Raw genomic sequence first — 17,580 nt, 5'->3', positions numbered from 1 at the left:
TGTGTTTTGCTACAGGCAACTACAATGCTCCATGTTGATCCATAGTTCTTACTGTTCTTTGCCAATTTCATGCTAATCACAAGTGAAAATTCTCTTCCAGATTGGTGGTTGTTTTTTTTTTCAAGGAACCACGAAGCTCCATCCCTTCCAAGTGTAGGTTCTAGATTATTGTAGTGAGCAACTGAGGGGAAACTTAGGGCTTTAAAAAAAGAAAACAAATCAAGAAAAAAAAAGTCCTCGCTTTTGTAAAGCATGAAATGTCAGCCTTCATGGGTGCTTTTACAGTAGATAATATGATGTATACAAAACTGGCATTAAAATATGAGTATAAATGTTACATTAGTCATCAAATCATTCTTCTTGCTCATAAACAGAATCATTATTATGAAAACTGAAGACTAACCTAGCACTTAGCTCTCATTTACTGAAAACAACAGTGCAAAGTAAACAAAACAGTGAAAAGATTTTCTTCATCAGAGCAGAATTCATTTTGAACAAAAAAAAAAACAGACACAAAACCAGAAACTAGAAGCAGATCCATTGCATAGTAACAGTTTCGGAACTTTTTTAAACTCCTAGATAAGAATCTTTGATTTCTATGCATAGAGAATGCTTTGTGGTTTTGTCCATACAATTTATTCTTTGTTTACTATAAGCTTAACAAAAGGCATGACAGCAGAATTTACCTAAGTCTGCCTGAAAATTGAACTGAATGAAATTGCATGAATACATGATGGTATTAAACACATGGGGACAACCATTAGAAATAATTCAAATTCAGTTCACTATTGAATACACCTTTTTTTTGGACCTGTTATAGACTGTTGTTCTAATGAGAGGGAATACATAAAAATGTGTGATTGTATGTCTACAAGAATGCGTACAATTTTACTGATTCTGATTTATTCAGTCACATTTCTTACCAACTATTCTGAGTATACCTATCATACAGAAGCAGCTTTGATTTGTTTTCAGTAAATGGAGCATGCAAGTTTTATTGTATATGCTTATTATATATAATTATTTTAATTATTTCTATAATTATAAATATTAATTATGATCTGTAACATACCTTTTACATATATACTCTGGAAATCTTTGCATGGCATTTGGTTTTTTCACCATGGCGCTCAGAAGCTCATTTCGCATATTTGTCCTAAAACCAAATTCAATTAAGCAAACTTTGTTTCTACAGTGGTAAAAAATTAGGGGGGTCATGCAGTTTTATGTTTATAGCAGTTCATAAAAATCCAATATCTCTTGTTTTGCACAATGATGCATTCTCAGGATTTCACTTATTTCGGTTGAGTCATTTCAATATTTTTACTACAACTCTTCTGCTTGGGTACGTTTAGGCTTCGCTCCTCCCTTAGGGCTGGAATAAATAGACATCAAACACACACCAGAATGGAGTTGTTCAAACACAGGAATGGTATCCTCACAGATGGGATTTTATCCAGTCTGTCTCCTGCACAGTCCACCAGACCCAAGGAAGAACATGGTGGGTGTGTGCACTCTCCTGCACTTGTGAGAGCATGGCAGGAATGTCGTCTGAGTGAAAGCTGTTTAGGATATAGCAATGTTTTGAGGGTTTCAGTCTTACAGATAGAGGGATGTGTGAAAACAGATGCCCTCTTTGGAACAGGAATTCTAAATGCTCTCTGAGTGCTGCCTACCTTTAGAAACAGAGTGCCGCAAAATCCAGTAACAAAGAAAATGCAGGTTTTGTGCTTCACCTTTCCTATAGGCTAAATTTCCATTTAAGCTCCCTCCAGACAGTCAAAAGCTGCTGGTCTCATGGCTCTGCACCTTATGTATAAAACCTGGCTCGTTCTTTGTTCCAAATATGTATATTTTTTTAAGAAGTATGAAACATTTTTATTAAGAAGGTGATAGTGACCGGAAAGATGCATCCTTGAAGAGAATCATGAATGAAAAATACTGTGTTGCTACGATACAAAGACTTTTCTATACCATAATCCATCTGATAATTCAAAGCTTAGCTAGCAGTGCTTCTATGCCTATAGAAAAAGTGGGTTTTTTAGTCAAACCCATACCTTGAAAATAAAGATTAACATAGATTAGTAAGGCAGGAGAAAACTACTTAAACAAGCTGATTGAATTTACAAGTTAAAGCTGTAATTACTCGTTTGCTTAATTTTTTAAATGATAGTATGGATTTGCCATTTGCAATTTTGATTTTAGATATCAAACCACTTTATAACATGATTATACTGCCTTTGAAAGGTGCTGAATGGTGTTGTTTGGCAGAATCCTAAGGATTTTTCTGCTCCTTCCTTGAGTGTTACTTTTTCCTTAATTCCTTCTCTTCAGAGGCAGGTGAAAGGAGAGGAAGGAGGAAAGGAGAGAAAGAAAAGGTTTGGAGAAGAATTGTGCAAGGAATAATTTACAGAAAAAGAAAATCTGTGAAAGATACATTAACAGAAATTCAGTGATCAGTTAATGTAACAGTTGCTGTAAAGACATCAATCAGATTAAAACAGCTTTGAAATCTGAGCACAAAGCAGGAACTCTATCATAAAGAAACAAAGAAAAGAAAAACATAACAGCCAAACAAACCAGAACGAGAAACCCCCTCTCCCAAACTCATGCTCACAAATTTCAGTTGCCATCAAGGCTGAGCTTGTAAAATAACACCCACCTTGGGTCACCTTCACCATGTTTTGGAACTTTTAGACCTGAGGAAGTATCCATGTAAAAGTTCATAAAGGTGGATGTTTTCTGCAGAATGTTGTGTTGTTTACAAAGCAGAAATTTTCAGATTAAAATACACAGACTGGGTCTCCTGCTGAGCTTATAGCCAGACAAACTGCTCTAATCTTCTAAGGGATCCATTCCTTTGTGTGCTGTGTTTCAAATAGGATAGAGTTTCAGCTTTTTAACTATAATGGCTGGTGGGATCTGGAGTATTCTGTGATGCATCACTGCTACTAGAGCAAACTCAGCAGGAGAATAAAAGCATTAGACGTGTTCCCTGTCTGCCCTATCACCCATCAATTGTCTGCAGCTTTCTTCTTCAGCAGTGTTCTCAGTTGGCCAGCTTTTGGAAATGCTTCTCTTCAGAACAGAGACAGGAGAGGGTTTATTAGCCTTTCTGGTGATAGCTGTGAGGCCATTTTATATAAGCTGCCCATTACATCATCTAGCTTGTCAAATTAAAGCTTCACTCCATCACTGTGTGATTCTTTGCACTTCTGGAATCTGCTTTTACTCAGCTTTTCTGTTAAGCTGAAGCAGATCCCTTCTATGTTCTTAGGAAAAGCACAACTTGACTCATGTTCTTGCACTAGTTTCAACATGCAGGTTAAGCAACAGCCTCTAAGGACCTTTTTTCCCCATTATTTTATTTTATTTATCATCTTTTTATTATCTGGAAACTTCTGTCAGATCTTGAACAACACCTAAGTAAAGTTAGTCTTGATTTGAAATTCTTACTGTCTTCACCAGTTGTACTTATTTCTGCCCCCCATTTCTGTCTTTGCTGGTTTTCTAACACAGACACATGTGTGTGACATTAAAGTCCCCTTGTGTTGGGTGATCATCTCACTTATCCTGAAAACTCTGCATTTACCAGTATTCTGCTTGAGAAGCAAACTACCAACATACCAAAAATAATTATGGATAACTGCCTTGTCATGTCTGTTAATTGAATTACTTATCCTTGACAAGAGAGTTCATCTAAACTGGCCGAGACAGCAGAAGGTGCTGGCTGGGGAATCTCTCTCTCCTAACAATCTTTTTGAAATGCCAAACCTGATCAGCTGGAGTTGGCATTCTCCCTAAGACCTCTTCCTTGTGCTGATGGCATAGAGAAATGAGCTGCCTTGCTTATAAATTAATTGTGAGACAGCTTTATTTTGAATTACCACATTTACTTCTGCTACCGATGCAATTTGTTATGATAAAATTAGTACAGTGCTTGTTTAGTTTTCCCATTCCAGTGAGCTGTACAATATACCTGTCTGAAGAAGACATTCATTTAAGGAATACTTTTAAAAAAATGTTATTCAGCCTCCCTGGTGGAATTGGAGTCCTCAGCATCAGTATGATTCCCTCTATTCACTAAATACAGTATCTCAAAATCTTCAGTGTGCTGTATAGCAAAATAGCAATGGGATAGTGATTACAGCAATAAGATCTGTCTGCTTGAGACTGTTTCCAACATCTGTTGCGTATACATTCCCAAAAGAGCTGGGCTGATAAGATGTGAGCAGAATATATTCAAATTATCATGTTCTGGTTTGTCAGATATGCCTTGAAAATAGACAATTCTCTCTGTAAACGCACTACCCAAGTAAATGCCCCTTTAGATATCTTTTCTCTCAGACTGGATTTAAGAGATATTATTTAAATTTTTAAACTTAGTTTGGGATGTATGGCTTGTAAAAGAGATGGAAAAGAGGGAATATTGCCAAAAGAATTGGGGTAAACATAGAGGAAGTGCTGGTAGCAGAAAGCAGATACTGTTACTGCTGTCAGAACAGGGTAGGATGAAAAAGTAAAGGGGTTTGGGGATAGAGGTCTGGACTAGGCCTCCAGATGAGCTGAAATTTACAGGTTCTTAAAAACAGCTCATCTAGCTGTGAATTGTTATATTCATATGACGTGGTAGCAAGGACAGACTTGACATTAGCAGGTCCTTCCACTCCTATTTAATTTACAAAAACTGTGCCTATGTACAAATTAAGGGCCTCCATTTCCTGTGAGGGACACAAATCAACATCAGAAAATTAATCTCAGACACACTAACCTTTTTGGTTTTAGAAATCACTCCATCAGTTCATTTTCTTTTTTTCCACGACATCAAGCACTTCTAAGATTCAGCTGGACGGGGTGATGGGACGTGTTGTCCGCACTGTGCTTTTGCCAGGAAAGGTTGGACTAGGTGATCTTTGAGGTTCCATCCAAGCTGGTATTCTATGAATCTATGATTTTACCATGAAAAGCTAATTTAATGTAGATAAATGCATATAAATTTAGATAATGTAGATAAAAATTTGTGTTACAAAGTTGTAGAAATCGAATTAATTATATTTGATCACAGGTGAGAATCTGCATTATCTTGTATATAACTTGTCATGCTTTGTTTTTGAAGACTTAAATGGTGCATTGGCTTTTTGCCTGCCAGTTGTCATGTTTGCTTCAATAGGACTTAGACAAATAAGCAAAAAGCATTAATTTTGTAAAAGATATTTATGTAAATTGGTTTTGAAGGAAATAAACTTTCCTATGAGTTATGTACAACTAAACATAGAATCATGCCTGCACAGGGGAACTAGAAAGTAAATTTGACTAAGCAGGGCTGAAACAGTCCAGACCTCTTGACAGTTGAAAGTGAAATGTAAGATTTAAGTAGTCAAACTGATAATGTAATTTTTATCTTAAAATAATTAGATTTCTGCTGGTCTGCAGTTCCAAATCATAAGTGTAAAAGCTTTTCAAGGAGCTTGTTTAGTTTTTGGCTTTATTTCAGCTCTCTTAAGAACTGTCTAGCTGGCTTCCTGCTTTAATAGCTGCTGAAAGTTTCTTGAACTTGTGCAGACCTACTGTATGGTTGCTGGGCTAGCTTAGCCAATCTCCTTATCCCTTCAAAGGGTACTGCTTGGGGCAAGGTGATGTAAAATTTCCTTTTACTGCATGGAGTTGACCTGACCACCATTGAAGACCAGGCCAACCCCCTGTAGTACAGAGATCCCGAAAGAAGCAATGGTAACAGTCCTGGAGCTGTGAGGGGAAGAAAGAAATAAGCTCATCATGAGGCATGAATTCAGGATTCCACACTCGACTCTGGGGCTGGCTTTATTCAGCAGTTTTTCCGCTGGGGCTTAGTCTGGCGGGATGTTCCTTCATGCAGCAGCAGCATGTAACTCTATAACGTTAGTTATTGGTGCTGATGTCTGCATCTTTCCTGATTAAGTAGCTTAAGACATGCCTAATTACTTAATGCTAATCTCTGAGGCTGAGATGGAAGGAGATGATGTACCCAACCATGCATCTGACATATGTTTCCAATATGTATGTAGGAAAAACTCATACTCTGTCCCAATGCATATAATTGACGTACTGCTTTTGTAGAAAAGGAGATATGGAATACAATTTCTCTTACAGATACTTGTCCTTTTCTTCCAGCATAATACTGCATTTATACACACTAATGTTCCTCCTTTGATGGTGAATCCAGACATGGCAAAAACTTAGAACACAAGGATTGTGTCAATGAATTTATCAATTGCTTTATCAATTTAATTTCTCATTTTGGCTTGTTGTATCTCTGATTTTCATTCATGGAACTAGAAGTAAAGAATTAGTAATATTGTTGGTAGGTTTGGTGTATTTTTGTGATATTGATCAACAGGTAAAAATGGTTTCTTGAATTCCAGAAGCTAGAAGAATGTTTTCATGAAAAAACACTATTCTTAAGGCACAGCTGGTATCCATATAAAAGCAAAAATCCACATAGTGGTGACTGATGGTTCCAAAAAATGCATGTATAAAATAGAATGGATATTGAGAACCTTGGCTAAAAGTGAGGTGTTGGCAGGTACTTGCTGTTTGTAATTATTTGTAATTATTTTTGCTGTTTGTAATTATTTTTGCTTGTACTACTAATTTTCCAATACCTTTTTAACACCACAAAAATGTCTGTGAAAGTTGAGCTAGAAATAATTTCAATTATCTGACTGAATTTGGTTTGCTATTAGAAACGATGTGGATAACAGGCTTTACATCTTTGTATGATTTGTACTTTGTACTCTTTCTTAACAGTCATCCTTCCCTTGCATCTGGGGCTTGATCTTGCGGAATTCTGAGGCTTGTAGTATTTTGTCTGCATTTGGAAGTGGTGATCACAATGGGGTGGATGGGGTTGCATACTAAAAGCTAATAATACCCCTGATCAGCTACAGGAAGGTCACAGCCTTAAGAATGATTTGTATTGAACCCACTTCCCACAATACTGTGTCTTGTGAGGGATCCTGAAGAATCACAAAGCCTTGCATTTACATTTGGATTCCATACAGTTCTGCTGCCAGTAGATAGCAAGGCAGATTGAAATGGTTTGTTGTTAATGCCATCAAAATATGTTTTCAGTGAAAGTATTTGGTTACTGAATCTGCAATTTGTAACAACAACCTTGTGAGCAAAATGTCACATACTAAACATGTTTTATATCTCTTCTGCTGTTTGAGAATGTGATCAGCTCTGCAGAGATGCAGCGTGCACTTTGAATTTTTCTGGCTCATCTCAGTTTAACATTTTCAGCTCTTCTAGAAGATCTGATTGCCTTGAAAACCTTTTAAAACACACTCTAATCTTCCTGCTGTTTCATCAGTTCACTCAAGCCAACTTAGCATTGTGTTCTTCATCACTCAGTGTATCGCAAACGCACTTCACGTGATTTGGAAAGGTATCATCATGGTTGGTTGACTACATGAAAGAAAACCAGTACTTTTTCCCTTCAGACATTTACAGTAGAGCCAAATGAAAATTCAAATGCTGAAAACTGCTTCCTCAAACAGTGACAAAAAGTATTCATGAGCGAATGAAAGCTCAAACACTTCAGTCGTACTTAGTTCCACAAATAGGTTTCACTTTTGTTCAAGCTTCCTGTATTTTGCCAGCTTCTGTGTGTTCAACAGTGCACTATGAACAGCAGAAGCAGTTATTTTGATTTTGTGATCATGTGGCAAAGCAGTAAAATATCTGCAATGTATTTCATGGACAAAGATTCCAAACTGTCTAACTTATTTCAACAGGCAAGCAGTCCTACAACAGGAACAGCTCCCAGGAGTCAATCTCAGTTGTCTGTCTGCCCCTCCACTCAGGACATTTGTAGGTATGTGCTGAGAAAAATATACTCTCATCTGGCTGATACTTCTTAGTTGCTTTTATTAAATATTACGTAGCTCTTGCTTCTGCTTAACTTTATTCATAGTTGACATAGACTTTAGTTTTCTTTTGATCTCTCTTTGTTTTGGTTTTGTTTTTGTTTTTGTGTTTTAGTCTCATGTTTATTAAAACTCATGTTCTCATTCTCATCCTTTTTCTTTTTTTTTTTTGTGTGTGTGATTTCTCTTTCCACCCACCCTTACCATTTCCATCCCTTTCCTTTGCTTACTGCCTTGTCTAGATCTACTACCTTGCATGATTTGTCAGAAGATGAGCTTGAAAATGCAACCCCTGTCATGGTGCTGGCCCCTTCTAATAGGGAGCCTGGTGGTAAGAAACTCATAAAACGAAGGTTTAGGCGGAAAAGAGAGACTGGAGACAATGGTGAGCACACAGAAAAGCAAGGCAAGGGGAGAAACTGTAAATTGCATCCTGAGCCTCCGAGATCCAGCTGGAATGCATCTGATTCATCATCATCTTCGGATGAGAGTCAGTGGGCTCAGGCTAGGAGGAGAGCAAGAGAAAAGGCCAGGATGGCCAGGAGAGGGAGAAGAAACAATAGATCATGCAGTAACCAGGATGGGTCCTCAAACAATGCTGTTGAACTTGTCACCTTGGGGACAATGGGAAAAGAGAAACAAGAGGTGTCTGACCCTGAGAATCCTACTTTAAATCACCGCCGAAGGATTCCAAGGCTTAAGGAATCACAGTCTTCAGCATCATCTCAGGAAGCGAGGATTTCCTCAAGAAAATGTGGGAAAAGCAAAGGGAAAAGCTACCACAGAGACCGGCAGCCTGCACCTTTCCTTAGACACACGAAGGACTCCTTTGCAGAGGCAGGCTCTGGCAGCGATGTTCTGGCAGCCCCAGACCATGGAGCACCTGCTGGGGCAGGGCCCACTGTGCCTCATGCTGTTCAGAAGCCTCCAGTGTTGTATGATGACTGGTCTGATGATTTAGAAGTATGCAGGTTAGTCCCTAATTAGGATTTAGCGTTCTTAAGAGGAGTTTCTCCCTGCCACAGTTTGAGTGCCTTTCCCTTGACTGCTTTCTATCACTATTTCTCAGTAATAAACTAGGCTAGGCAGGGCACAGGAAACAACAAAGATCCTTTGCTACAGAGAAGTTAGCATATCTCAGTCTGAAGAGATACTTCCCTTATTTGCAAAGAGTAATCTTAAAAAGGAATCAAATGTTTGTCTTTGCTCCATGAAGATGGACCCACTCTGTCCTCTGGCAGAGTACTGTTTTTTTTTTAAATCTCCAGCCAGAGGCAGGGAATGAAGCAGGATGCCAGATAGTTCAATACAATGGGATATGGAGCTTTTCCTCCTTAAATGATCAGTTCAAATCCAGCTTTGGTCCCCCTGTGTAATCTTTCAATAACTTATATGAAATAAATTTATGGTCTTAGAGTTGCCATTGCCTCAGGAAGCCAGTGGATGGTGCCTGGAGAGCATTGTCTCTGGTGGGGCATAATTTGTCTGTGATTTTGCACGGCCAAACACCTTCACACTGTGAATGTGTATGGGCTGTTAGTTCAATCACCCCTCTCAAGGACTGGAATGATACAAAAGAGTGATTGGGCAGAATAAGCAGTAAAATAAGTTTTGGGAAAGAAAAAACAACACCAAGAGTTCTCTTTAGTTCAGAAGTTCAGGCCTCTGACAATCTGATGCACTGGTGTGAAGCATACAACCAGAAGGTGAGCATTTTACCCTGGCAATGAGATGAAGCTAGCGACTTCTGGGCTAACATTCAAATTTGGAGTACACAGCTGGGAACACTTGAGTTACTTAGTTCAGTGGTAAATGAAAATGCACCATCCCGTAAGTCTAACAGAACTGAAACAAGTATTTCCTTTTTTCTCCCTCACCAAACTTGTGAGCCAGCATTGGCTCTCATCTACAAAGTGACAATCAGGCTTAGTTTCTTCATATGGTAACCCAAAACTTCTCACTTTTCTTTGCTGGGAAGAATTTGCGTGGAAATGTAAACAGAGGATGAGGAAGTTCATGATGCCACATCATGCAGCCTCACAGTATGCTTTAACCTAGTGAAACACTGCAGAGATCTTATTTCTCAAAAGAAAAAAGGTAATATGGAGGTATTTTGTGGGGTTTTTTTCAGCAGAAGATATAAGCCATTACTAACACAGCTAGGGCTGTGCACTCCTTTTTATACTTACCAAGCAAAATTGCACGTTTCCTCTGTCTGTCCATTGTCTGTCTTAATAATTTAAGGTTCTTTAAAGTCCAACTGTGTTTGTGCATGAGTTTGTGTATTAGGACCAGGCTTGGGTTCTCTCTGCCTTATGGAAATGCAAAGAAACAGCAACAGTGGTAAAACATGTTATTGGAATTTATCAACAGGGCATGATGCAGAGGTGCACACAGATAACTACAACAGCTTCAGTGTTGTCTTCTTTTTCTGAACTACCCAGATTGAAGATCCAGTGTCGTACACGCAGTGCATACATAACAGATCATTTGATTAGTGTTAAGAACATGAGCTACACAAAACCTGAAAAAAACCACTTCAGCATGGGTCTTCTTATGGGCTTCATTATACTGTAGTAAAAATTACACAAATAAATAAATAAAGGTGGGTATATAGATATACACACATGTACTATATATATATATAAATATAGAAAAATAAAGTTCTGTAAATGCATTACGTAAATTAGTCCTAGCTGTTGCCCAAGTCACCAAACTTAGAATTTGCTTTCAGATGAAAAGTGAATCCCAATCTTTTATTTGTCTTCTCAACCCACTGAATTATATACTGTATTATATTATAATAATATTATTTTATTATAATTTTTCAGGAACTTTTTGCAAGACTTGGAGCTTGGTTCAAGGACAGACCTTTTGGATGTGCATGCAGACTTTTCAGCCAGGCTCTTTCTTATTTAGTTGAAGAAAGTTGAAAGGTTTTGATAGGTTGTGTCCTTAGGCTCAGTATCAGTGGAGATGTTCTTTGAACAACCAGCATTAAACTCAATATGGTTGATGATGAGACCTGTTTTGCAAAATTTCTCAAGGCAGTCAGAAATGCATTTTTCTATGTCAGGGATAATACTTTTTTTTTGTTGTCATTATCAGATGTATCATAATGACTGTAATGCATCTAGGAAAAAACAGCAAAATCAAAAGCCTGGTAATTTTTTATAGCTGATAAGTTGTCTTACTTAATCAGTTTGTATACAGCTGAAGAAAAAGGAAGACATGTTTTTTACTACCAATTCAGAACAGACTGTAGTTTCTATTTCTCAGGACATGTCCATGCAATTCATTGATTCTTGATCTGTGGTATGTTTTCTTTTTAAAATTCACAACCTCCAATCTGAAACAAAACCCAGATAAATAATTGTATGTCAGTGTAGATGTGCACATATACTCCTCATTTTTCTGCATGAGAAATGGAAAAAAGTGGGTGGTTTTGTCATCTTTATGCTAAGACTGGGATAGCATCGCTGGCTGTGATGTGGAACATTTTTTTTCCTGGGGGGTTTCTTCAAGCTTTTCATCCTAGCTGCTTGTGTCTTTTGCTTGATGTGACAGCACTGGCTGAGAGGAATGGCCCTCACCTAAATGGTGTTGTGTGGAAATAGCAGAGGAACAGGGATCATAAACGTCTCATGGCGACAGTTATTTTGTCTTTAAGTTTCTGGCTAGGCAACTTTTTTCCTTCCTTTCCTCTTGGATTGCTGACAGTTTCTTCACTCTGCATTTATCAGCATGAGCGGGAATGTGACAGTGCACACTCAATTCCAGTATGATCACATTAGTCAGATAAAGTACAGTACCATTGTGCAATATGTTCTTCAGCTAGTCTAAGGGGAACCTCTTGGTCACTTCAGTGAATTATTTGCCCTTCTAGTGTCACTGATTCTTTCCAAAATGCTGAAAAAATGTCATGGCATCAATCCTGACCTTTACAGTCTCTTCCCTGGACAACTACTTTCTCCTGGAGTCCATGAGGAGGCAAGGTTTCTTCTTCTGAGATACAACGTAAGTTCTGGCTGTGCCGAGTTGTTTTGGTACCTAATTTAATTTATTATTTTTAAAAGATTCACAGGTTAGGCTTTCTATCTTTGGATACCCCTTTTCCTAAGTTGCCCTGTGCCTGAGATTTTCTTCATATATACTTTATCCTGGAATTTGCCATGGCTTGAGGCACAGCCTCAGAAATAGCTTTCTTTGGTCTGCATGTGGATAATCTCCCCAAAGGGAACAGCTGTGTTTTGGATATGACAAAGTGAATGGATTGTGAGAAGTTAGTCCCATGGATTTTCACATGGAAATCACTAAGCAAAGAAAATTGAGTAGTTGATAGTCCCACTAGTGGATCATAAGTGCTTTGTGTATTGATTCTGAATATATCTTGTGGCATTTTTATTATTGATGATATAGTTGAAAGATATTTTCTGTTTAACTAGTTAGGGTTTTGGTGTACTATCTTTTTGTAGTGCTGATTCAGTCATTTCAGCAAAAACACATGCACTTAAATAAAGTGGAGTTTCTCACTTTGAAAAAAACAACGCTTACTGGAAGTCAAATTTTGATTTTGTTGAATGAACTCTGAATGACTCTTTCTTCAGTCAGGTATAATGGCAGGCCCTCATTTGAGGAGTAGGGCATAACAGTAGGGCATGTGAGAAAACAAGCAGGGAAGAGGAGAAGTAAAGGAGATGGTGAGGTTGACTCATGAAGTCTGCAGAGTATATTTCACGCATAATTTTAAACATAAAAAACAGTTTTCAAAATCTAGTGTGTTAATTAAAAGGCCATTGAAAACTTAATATGGGCATTTTTCTGTGTTAACACAATTATAGATGGGAAGAACTAGTGTATACTGCACCTGACAAGAGGCAATATGATTATGTAGTTTCTCTCTGTGAAACCAAGTGCTTCAGCAGGGTTTTCTTTTCTTCATATTATTTAGTAGGACCTGCAAAAAACAGTATTTTTCCTGAAATTACTTACATTCTGAAATATTCAGGTAGAAGCATACTCCTGAGATCAGCAGACAGAAAGGTGGTTGGTAGGAAATAAGTTCTTGAGGAAATAAAAATAGAAAGTTGAACAGAAGATAGATATATAGGTTCAAGTTCTACCACTGAATTTTAACATTCATTCTAAATACTTATGCTGCAACCTTGATGTTGGACCTAGTGAAGAAACTGTAATGCAGAATATGTAGACTTGATGTAACATCCAGAGCCTTCTAAAATCACCATACAATGGAAAATGCTCTACTCCCAGACTGTGGTGTTTCTCTGGAGGGTTTTTATCCTGTTTCTCCCTGGGATGTTAGTGTGTACCTTGTGATCTCAGGGTGTTAGGAGCTAAGTCTCTGAATCTGTCCTGCATGTTGATTCCTCACCCCTTTCTCAAAAAGAACTGTGACTATTGCTTACTTCCCTGTTCAGAGCTTTGTTTTTTGCAAAGTGACTTTTTGATAGGAATCTCCTGCTTTTTGAGGAATCTCCTCCTCTGCTTGATGGTCTGGTGGTTCATCAGTCTTTGAAGCAGTATGAAATTCTGGTTAATTCTGTTATCTGCCTGATGGCTCAAATCCCCATCTGTCACCTCTTCAGCCATCTGGTTGTGCAGTCTCTTTTGGAAGCTCTCCATGATTCACAAGGATGCAAGGAGAGCCAAAGTAAGGCAAGTATGTCTTTGTTGTGATTAGGCTCACTTGTCCGTGCTTGTTTCTTTCAGAACTTACTATTATTTTTAATGGAAGTAAGTGAAATGGTACAGCCTCCTGTTAGAAAGTTGCCCTTGGTTTTAAGGGTTCCATTGTTGAATACTTAAATCTTGCATATTTTGTGTATGGAGTTCAGTTCCTTAAAGCTTTGACTTTCACTGGGTGGGTGGGAGGAAATCAATTCCTATTTTGAGATTCAGTCCCTAGTTCTTTGAACTTGCTCAGCGCAGTAAGTCTTGTTAGACACGTATCTTGCACTAACAGTGCATCTGAGGCAGCAATTACTTGTAACTCTTTAGATATCCTATTTATCACCTATAAAGAAAGATTAATAGAAAGACAAGAAATGTCGACAAAATAAAATATTTATGTGCTTTCGCTAATGCTGTTTGCTCTTGGGGCTCTTACAAATTGTCATCACTTTTGCAGAAATGTAGAGAAAGCTTTATGAACTAGGCCCTTATGAAATTCCACTAGTGTGGAAAACATTTTAAAAATGTTTTTTCCTCTAGTCAGGTAAAGACAGCTGACTGTATAGCATAATGGAAGGGCAGGACTGACAGGGAAGAGGTATGCATTTGGTGTGGAGAATTAATGTACCTCATTCGCACCATGTTTAAATGGAGAGGAAGACCAATTTGTCATTTAGATTACTTTGTGATTTAAAAGTGGAAAGAATGGAAATGAGATTTAAAAAAAGAAAAGCCTGTAAAATGAAAGTAAGAGAAACATGGCACTCTGTAGCCTGTTGCAAGGTGAATATATTCAGTGGATTTAACCTTTTTTTTTTTCCAAGTGATGAAACATGCATGAGCAGAGTTCCATATTTTTGTGGATTCTTTTTATGAATGACAGTTATGTGCTATGAATTGTTCATAAAGTTGTTTAATTTTAGGTTCTAACTATCTGAAAGAACTGTAAGGAATTTATCATTGGCAAAAGAGAAAATTACCTGTTTTGGACAGAATAGTTTCCTTAAGAAAAAATCTAACAGTGGCGACAGCAATTTTTTGCACCCTTTTGCAATTCTGGGAAATTGGATCCTTTTGGTCCAATTAAGATAACCTAGGAGCTCATGGCATTTCATGCTGGCAGCTAATAATCCCCACAGCCAAAAATGAAATCCAGGGATTCACTTGCTCCAACATTTTTCAAGCTCTGCTGTTTTTCCTGACTAAGCTCCCTTTAGCAACAGTGAGATACAGTGATGAGATGTTCCCACCAGAGTAAAAATTTTTCTTTGCATAACCATTATGAGTTCATATGTGCTTTCCAGTGAAGGGCAAGATTTTCAATAATTTCTCACAAAAAAAAAAATTCTGGAATAGGTATTATCTTTCTTGAGCATGTTTATATGGAGAAAATATTTCCCTCTTTTATTAAGGAAATATGTTAAAAGTTCCAAAGTATTTCTCTTGTACTGATGTTCTTCCATCTTCAGGAAAATGACAGTGTGGTTATTAGGCATCTGTGTAAATTTAGTTCATTTTGCCTGTAAATTGCATCACAGTTGGTGTAAACTTGCCACAGCCACAAGGCTGTAGCTCCTCCTAATTTGATGAGTGAAGGGGCCTCCTTTAGTTCAGATAAAGATCCTGCTTTTGAAGCACATGTGATCAACTTTACTTTTGCCATGGTATAGACCACACTGAGAATTTGTCTCAGAGTGTATTCCTGGTCCAGTCTAAAATCAGTTTGAAATCAAAGAAACACCCACCAAGGTGGGTCTGGTGTCGATACCCCAGGTTTTAGCACTAGCTGGTTTTTTTTCCAAGAGATTTGTTACAATTTCACTGTAATGCTTGTTAGCATGGACATAGCTGTACAGCACCCAGAAAATTAAGTAACAATACAGGTTTTACATAATTACATCATTTATAGCCCTTAAACATTATTGCACATCATTATCAGTGTTCCCATGCCCCCATATACATTTCTGGTTTTTAAAGCCTCAGAGGCATTCCCCTACATTTTACATTTGTTAATGTGGGTAAAATTTGACCTGGTGTATTTTCAAGGAAGTCTATAAAAGCTTCTGTAGCTAAACTCTTGGTCTATGTGTAGTGGCCAAAAAACCTTAACGGTTTTACCAGGTACTGAGATAGAGGGGGCAATTGCAAATATGGGATCTGCAGAGAGTTCTGGTGATGCAGAATTACTGCAAACACTTCCCCTCCAGCACTGCTCCTGATGACAAGGTTCTTAATGTGCCTTGCAGCAGAAGCAGGGACGTGCTGAATGATTTTTACTCTTTATCACTTTCTTTTGGCAGTAGTCATCCATGGGAATCAGCTGGGTAGATGCTGTCCCAGAGGAGCACGCTGGCAGGGTAGGAGTGGAGCACTAAATCCCATAGGACTCCTGCAGAATAAGTGTGTTTTCCACTTCACTACAGAGGCACAGGGATCAGCCTGTTTTCTTAGTTTCCAAAGAGTCAGGTGGATGAGTGGATGACAGGTTAGGGAAACTGCTGGGTTGCCAGTGAGGGTGGAGATTAGCAGCTATTCTCTTTAATAAAGCTGTTAACTGCATGTGAAGAAAAAGCTACAAATCTGTTGGAATCTGCCTGTATCTCCTGCAAGAAGCAGCTTAGATGCTAACCTTCTCGATTGCAGTTTCAATTGCCATGATTTTACCAGAATAAATAACTGTTGGGAAAACATAAAAGCTTTCCAAGTGATTTCTGTGTTCCATACTGATCTTAGACCTTTTAAACTGAGATTATGTTTGTCCGTAGGGAAAATGGAAATGTTTGTCTGTATGGAAGACAAAAGGTTTTAATTTGATGACAAATGTGTTTGGTACATTTGTTTGCTGAAGGTTGTAGAAACAATTTTGTGCTAGAAAAATATGTGCTGGGTAATGAAAATAATGACATATAAACGAAAAATTTAAGTATAAGATAACAGCACTGTCAGAGTATTATTTCATAAGGATTCACAGTGAGTTTTATTGAAAGAAATATAGATATTCTGTGATCTCAGTGTGTAGGGATATGTTTGTAGGTGTATACAAATACACACAAATTTTGTATATCTCAATCAGAAGATCATCTAATGGCTTATATATCCTGTGTTGTCTGGTGTACACATGATTCATAGAGCAAAAGCTACTTTGGACTCTTGTGCTCATCTTTTCCCCTGGAAAAGAAAGGTCCTGTTCATAGACAGGAATCCTTAAAGCACTAAGCTGTCAGAAAAAAAAATAGTCAAAGGTATTTCTCTGTAATAAAGGCCATTTATCTACTAAAGGACTAAAAAGTTGAGAAAAGTTGAGTATGTAAATTCTGTAGGTGTGTCTGAGCAGCTAAAACTGCAGCTGTTAACAATGATCAGTGCTGTACTACAACTTGTAAATAAATCAGTATAGATTTATAAATTATGTATTTTTTCTTTATCATAGAGAGTATTTTGGGGTTTTTTCCATTCAGTTAATTTCTAAAGCATGCAAACAAATTCTACTCTCAGGACAAGTTCAGCCAGCTAAATAATCAATTTGATGCAGGAAAATTTCAAATAGTTGTGATCATTGACAACAGGAAACTAGAATGAAAGTTCTCCACCTCCAGCTTGGTTCAGACATAGTTCAGGTATGTCTGTGCTTTGTATCCCTACCTCCGTTCTGTTTGCACAACAAACTTCTCAAAACCATCATTAACAATTTACTTTCTCTGATTTGTGATAATGATGATGTACATTACAGATGAACACACAAAATTGTGGATCAGTTCTAATGGCTGAGGAAGACAGAGCAAGTTATTGCTCCAAGTCTTTAAAAGATGTTTAAGCATTTACCCCACAGTCTGTTACCACAGGTGCTGGGCACCAAAAATCTTTAGACTGTCACTATGAGTCCAGGTACACAATCATCTTTTAAGCTCATTTCTTCTGGTTAAACAAATAACAAAGAGTTAAATTGCACCCAAGAGACCAAAGAGCATTCAAGCTAATGAAA

At 37.7% G+C, this 17,580-nt stretch overlaps 1 protein-coding gene across 1 annotated transcript in view; it reads left to right on the top strand.

Moving 5' to 3' along the window:
* Window positions 1–17,580, top strand: part of MARCHF1 (membrane associated ring-CH-type finger 1) — an 83,505-nt gene that overhangs the window by 44,539 nt on the left and 21,386 nt on the right. The window contains exon 3 of the mRNA XM_041479961.1: window positions 7,776–7,855. Within this exon, the coding sequence (XP_041335895.1) occupies window positions 7,776–7,855 (80 nt within the window). The remainder of the gene's footprint in view (window positions 1–7,775; window positions 7,856–17,580) is intronic.

This window comes from Pyrgilauda ruficollis, unplaced genomic scaffold (genome assembly GCF_017590135.1).
Source record: "Pyrgilauda ruficollis isolate IOZ18807 unplaced genomic scaffold, ASM1759013v1 scaffold5, whole genome shotgun sequence".
NCBI lineage: Eukaryota > Metazoa > Chordata > Aves > Passeriformes > Passeridae > Pyrgilauda > Pyrgilauda ruficollis.
Note: the sequence above shows the minus strand (reverse complement) of the source record. Positions and strands in the feature narration are given on the sequence as shown.